The sequence below is a fragment of the Nicotiana attenuata genome, chromosome 8, assembly GCF_001879085.1.
Source record: "Nicotiana attenuata strain UT chromosome 8, NIATTr2, whole genome shotgun sequence".
NCBI lineage: Eukaryota > Viridiplantae > Streptophyta > Magnoliopsida > Solanales > Solanaceae > Nicotiana > Nicotiana attenuata.
The window spans coordinates 8518914-8525428 of NC_031996.1; the positions used below are offsets into that span (position 1 = coordinate 8518914).

Below are 6515 nucleotides of genomic sequence, written 5' to 3' on the forward strand. Positions count from 1 at the left end.
GGGGAGGGGAGGATAAAAAAGGAAGGCAAAGAATAAGAAAAGACAGACATGACCAAGAGAGACAGACAACATAATTAAAGAGATGTTTTTGAAACAGGTGATTCATGGGCCTCAGTTTGGAAACTCAATAATATGCCAAAATAACAGTTACAGAAAATAGTATTAGAACATAAGTTATCACGAATCTAATACCATATAATTTATATTTTCTCAAGCATGGTGAAACTTACTCATCATAAGCCTCTGCCCAGCTATCAGCCGAGGTTTCACCAAATGCTCCTTCAGCAACTTGATTCCCAAATTCATCTGCCCAATCATTCACATTCAACTTTGAAAATTCATTTACCCACTCGTCATTTACAGATCCATGCTGCTCACGTTCAGCAGAAAACTCATTCACCCACCCTTGTGGTCCACGAGAAAGCTGAAAACAACAAAGGACACGTGCAAATATTAATGTGAAACGACTTAGACCTCACAACATGTTAAAGGAAACTCATCAACCACAATCACGTTCCAAACCACATATATTAGGAACTCTCCAGTGAGATAAGAAAGTTCCAGGTTCAATAGCTTTTGCCTTTTAGTGCATTTCATACTCACAAAATCATAGACGAGACATACCCCACGACTTTTGGAGTAAGATCAACACATTCAATGCCTTATCCACATCCACACAAAAAAAAAATATCAACAGGTGTAATGAACTTGCACTTGCCTCCTCATGCGCAAACTGGTCAGCCCATGATTGACCTCCATTATACTGCTGTTCGTATTCTGCTGCCCAATCCCCAGGAGCAACCGTAGCAGGCTTGAATTGATTTTCTTCAATAGTAATTTCACCACGACTCATCTTGGATACAAATTGGAGAAATTTGGAATTCTACATGAATTAATAAAGCAATCATATACTAATGAAGGTAAAACTACAATAAACAAATATTCCAAAATGAACCAATGAACAGAAATATTTATCTGCTAAACATCTCCTCGACTCGATATATTCTACTCAATTGTTTCATTAGATAGCTAGTATGTCTCCGCGGTGGTTCAGGTTAGCAATCAGTTTCTGATTTTTTTTTTTTTAATAAGTAGTCACAAGTTCCTGATATGCCAGTAATACCTGCCTTTCTTTCTATTTAATCCCCTTTACTTAGCTGCTACTGCAGTATATTACTTGCATCCCTTCCCTATTCCATGCACAAGCAGAAAATGGAAGGTGGCACATGTAGAATAATCATGATGAACGTAATAGCCAATTAGTACTGGTACTAGCCCTCAAATTGGAGGGTTTTTTGTTACCCCCACATGCATTTATAGCCGCTTAGGGGTTGTTTGGTAGGGTATATAAGAATAGTACTGAATAGAGTGTATTAGTAATGCTGGGATTATTTCTTATCGACTGTTTGGTTTGGTGTATTAAAGGTTTTGAAAGGGCAGTTTTATCTTTATACATGCTTATCCATGTATTAAAAACCATGGTATTGCTAATGTCATGGTTTCCTATGTAGAAGAATAGTACTGAATAAGGTGTATAACTAATACTTGCATTAGTTATACATAGGTTGAAAAACACTACCAAACAAGGGATTAATAATACCAAAGTTAATACATGTATTATTTCCCTAATACATCCTACCAAACGACCCCGTAGTACATTCAGAAGAATGTCAATAATATTTGCTTAAGCAAATATAAAATAAAACAAGACTTAGCATGAAACCTGAAATTTTGGGTCATTGTTTTGAGCTAATGTGTGAGCCAACATACGTGTTTGCTCCATGGCCGCTAAGTTAGGAATATTTGCACCTCTCATTTGACCGATCATTCCAAGTTGGGATTGCTCCTGCAATAGCACAGGAAAACTGTACTCATAAACAAAAACAGAGAACGTGGAAAGATGAGAGGGAGGGAAATGGACTCTCGAGAGAGGGGGGGGGGGTTGCTGACATCATCAGGGGCTCTTTGTCATGTAACTTATATCAGCCACACCAAATTAAAAGGATGATGAAATACAATTAGCCCTATTATCATCTACACATTCTCCCTGACATCTGCATACAGGCTTGTTTGTCCTCCCCCTCTCTCTATGATTGTGTGTGCGCGTAGGTGCACATGTATGTTCTCTCCTGCTTCTAAAAAGGATGTTTTAGTCCATAGCTGCTAACGAATTCAAATGCTCTGAACATTAAAATAATTAGTATGATCTCTCTTCCTCTCTCTCTCTCTCTCTCTCTCTTGTGTGTCCATGCACACATATGTCCTCTCTACTTGACCCGGATGCATTTTGTTCATAAGTTCAATCTGACAGCCTAATAGAACTCATATCCAAATTATACTTTTTTTTGGATATGTTTTTAGGTATAGATCCAAATTATTCTATGATGAATCTAATTCCACCGAGCATGACAATATAAATAAAGGTAGACTCTTCTCCTCTCTCATTTCCCCTGCCGACCAAAATGCAACCCCCACCTAATACAGGAGTTTAATAAAACTTTCTTACATGCTCAAATTCAGATGCCCATCCATTAGCACTATGTTGTTGTTCATATGATTGGGCCCAAGCATTGGGGTCAGCATGTTCTACTCGGTTCTGTGCAAACTCATTAATCCATCCATCTGCAACATGAGGCGCAGGTCTCATAGCTTGGGATTCATTCCAATACTCTTCAAGCTCGGGATATCTTCCAGGCACAGGGCCCCTTGCCCTAGCATCAGTATCAATTTCTAAAGAAGATAATAGAGCATTAACCTGATGAATAAAACCAATAATTAGTTATAGAATAGTTATAGGAAGGCAAGATAGATAAAGAACAGAGAGCGCAGAAGTATTTTCGGCACATTTGAAGAACTGAAGGACCAAAACAACAAATAGTGTACAGTGGTTGAAACGACACCCTTTCTGCTCGCTCATCAAAGCACAGTATTCTGTAGGTGGAGTTGAAACAACAAAGTACTTTTGTTTCTTGCCCATATACACCAAAAAACAATCTCCTCGCATCTGTTTGGATTTCCTAGTTCAGTTATTAAAAGTCCACAGATTTTCTTTTATAGTAAAAAAAGATTAAGACTTTATATATCTGTAACGAGTTTGAAAAGTCGATCACTTAGCATACATATACAGAATCATATAACTAACGATGAATTCTAATGGATGGGAAATACAGTTTGGCACATTATTCACACATCACATTGCCAACAAAACATGAGCTGCTCCTTTTCTGATCTGATATTTAATTTGAACAGCCAGACAGAATGGATAGTTATGATTTCCAATATGCAAATGGTAGATTTATCACAAGAAATTGGTGAAATTTTGTTTCATTGATAACTGAAATAGTTTAGAAAACTAAGATGCACCTAAGTGTCTAACTGAGTAGAATTACATGGCTAGAGACCAAACCTGTCCATTTATGAAGTCTTCACCTTTATCAGCAAAAAAATGCCGGGCCATGATCGTGCTACGGTCACGTATGCATTGCTTATCACCTTCTGATAAACCTAATAATGGCAGTGAAGTAGGACGAAACGGCATGCCACGCTGACTGCTGTTGACAAACGAGTGCAAAAAGCTTGACAACACTTGCTGCGGAGGCCCTACATGTGGGGGAAAAGGGAATCAAACTCACGAGAGTTAGTGAAATTAGTTCCTCAAAAGACATATTTTACTAATTCCTTCACACATGTGCAATCAACCATCCACATAGCGTGGGTCATTTTCACCAATCATCCAACTTCTCAGACAGTAAAGCACCAAGTTGGAAATGTCAAATGTCATCTAAGTACAAGCCCACCCCTTTCCTCTAATATGCCTTTTACCTAGCTGGGAAGATATCATTTTATAAGGCACGGATATATATCATGTTCTTTGTAAAGTTAAAGAGCCTTCACGCAAGCAAGCGCGAGAGAAGCGGAGCACGAAGCTACCGCTTCCCCCGACCGACTAAAATACAACAGTCGCGACCTACTTTGATTCAAAAGAAAGGCAAAGTGTTTGGCACACAAAAAATAGACTCATGTAGGCTTTTCCACAATCAAATGATTATATGAATATAACTTAGCACTCCCTCCTCCATCCACAGTATAACTCCCTAGCCCGCCCCTTGATACGGCTTTTCAGTACTGACAAATGAACTCGACGACCAGTCTGCATACTATTCGTAATTCAAATTCATCAAAAGTAGTCCTTACTCCTGGACCCACATACAATTCTCTACTTCAGCTTAGTTAAATCAGGTAACAATGCTCCAATCCTATCACAAATATGTTAAAATGTCTCTTGTAACTGGCAGCCCCCTCATTATAATGATTGAAGAGATAGTATAGTGTTACCATTCAGATCTGGTTGAACCCGGGCATACTCCAAAGGGATGTTTGTCATGTTCTGACTTCCATGAGCAAATGGAAGTTGAGGCCTTTGTATCTCATCCCAAACGTCAGAGAGCCTATTCTGATCTGCAGAACGGAACCCTTGAAGGAACTGGGAACCCTGAGAAAGTTGTATTACAAGTGAGTAATGCATTCGCGGGTGGATCCCTCCTCAACCCACAAGTATCAATATATACATATCTATTAACCTGAATATTAGGGTGCAGTGGTTGTTCAAACTCTGATCCTGGAAGTGAGACCAATGGTTCTTGAGAACCTGCAAGGAAGTTGCCATTGGACGATGTACTTACTGATGTAGGGATCTCTTTTAGCCTTTCCTGTAAGAGAGATGAATCATTAATCAAGTTAATGCAAGTCCATAACACATGTACATACACCTTGACTCTGAAATGTCATTTAAGCTATCCCAAACTTAAACTTGTGTCCTAGCCTATTTCTGTCCACAAAATTATTCGATATAGATACATCTATATTATAAATACACTTTACAACTAAAACACAAAGACTCCCCGTATTTCATAACACAGACTCAGCACAGATCCACAATTAGCAAAACTAAGGATTTAAGTTATACAAACTGACAGTTGATTTTTTACTCTATCAGAGAATTTCTAACTTGTGATAGCAGGTTAATTACCATTTTTACTAGATTACCAATTTATGCTTATCCTAATATTTACCTGTAATAGTTACCTAATAAGTAACTTCATTGTGTAACTATTGTTTACACCGTCATTGCACAGAACTTAAAACTCTAAAATCAAACTAAATCACTAGCAATTTACAGGAACAAAGCATCGACGACCAAATGTCTTTGTGTATGAGATTGTATATCAATCAATCATGTGCACCTGAATTTCAATAATATATTATCCATTTCGCTCTGAATTCAGTAGTCATAACTCATAATAGAGAGAGAATTATGATATACCTGAGTCTTAGAAGAAGAGCCGATGAGAGCGTTAGCGAGAGCACCGAGTGGATTGGAAGAAGATGAAGGTTCGCCACAGCTGGGAGCACCGGTGACCAAGTCTCTCATCGCCATGACTTTTTTTTACTGTATTTTTTTGTAATATGAAGTGGTGCGGCTGAGGACGGCGGTTGACGGAGGAGTCCGGTGAGGACAAAGGCCGGAGGAGCAGAGGTGTAAACTGTTTGGTAGTGATATGTATGTGTATAGGGAAGTCGCGATTATTTGTATTTGTATATAGTGGTGGTGGTTAGGCGATGGCCAGAGATTGGGGTTTTGCTTATTTCTATCCTCTATTGGGAAATGTGACCGGGTGCTCTTGGCCCTACCTTCCGCATTTATTTTTACTTTTTTAGATGCTGGGATCCGATTAAATTCGCAGAAATAGGCAAAATACATAGTTTATGCATCCGTCTTGCACCCAAATCCCTATTATATACTTGTTGACCACGAATTTAATGTTACACACCAAATCTTAAAAGTATGTCAATGACATATCATTTTTGATCAGCCTAGTTAATAATCACTGTTGTGTATAGACGCGCTTATTTAAATTAAAAAAACGATTCTTTAATTAAAAATACAACCCGACCCGAGCTTAAAATAAACCCCAATTTACATGCTTTAAAAAAATAAAATAAAGTAGCTATGTGTCTTCCTAACACTACCCACCACTCTTCCCCAATCCTACCTCGACGTTGGCTCCTCCTCCAGTATCACTTGCACGTCGTCTTCCTCCAACCCACCCTCCATCCCTATTATCTTCCCAATAATTTTCAGATCCACCGGTGGCCATAAAACTTATTTCCATCGCTGGAGCAGGGACGAGAACAGTGAAAGATTGAATCAAAGATTGATGAGAAAGAGACTGAAAAGGACACAATTAGACCCAAAATTGCATTGAAAAAAAAAACAATCATTCAAACAAACTTTGATGATGGATTTCGACTCTAACTTCTTTTAATACCAGAGATGGGAACTCCTCCGGCGCTTGAGAAAACCAGGCCTACAATTACTAAAAAAACTACTGTTTCACCTAGAATCGATCATTTTGTTAGGTTGATATTGAATCAATTTTAACCAACCCAATTCAGGATGATTTGAATTTGCGAGTCAAGAAATCGAGACAATGGGTCTCTTAACCATTGCTGGG

At 38.5% G+C, this 6515-nt stretch overlaps 1 protein-coding gene across 1 annotated transcript in view; it reads right to left on the reverse strand.

Annotated features, from left to right (window-relative positions):
• LOC109230860 (peroxisome biogenesis protein 5) overlaps window positions 1-5664 on the reverse strand; it is a 10495-nt gene extending 4831 nt beyond the window's left edge. The window contains exons 1-8 of the mRNA XM_019396318.1: window positions 5324-5664; window positions 4581-4709; window positions 4336-4492; window positions 3407-3600; window positions 2507-2755; window positions 1724-1846; window positions 719-883; window positions 231-424 (exon numbers count right to left, since the gene is read on the reverse strand). Of these exons, the coding sequence (XP_019251863.1) occupies window positions 231-424; window positions 719-883; window positions 1724-1846; window positions 2507-2755; window positions 3407-3600; window positions 4336-4492; window positions 4581-4709; window positions 5324-5437 (1325 nt within the window). The 5' untranslated portion in view covers window positions 5438-5664. The remainder of the gene's footprint in view (window positions 1-230; window positions 425-718; window positions 884-1723; window positions 1847-2506; window positions 2756-3406; window positions 3601-4335; window positions 4493-4580; window positions 4710-5323) is intronic.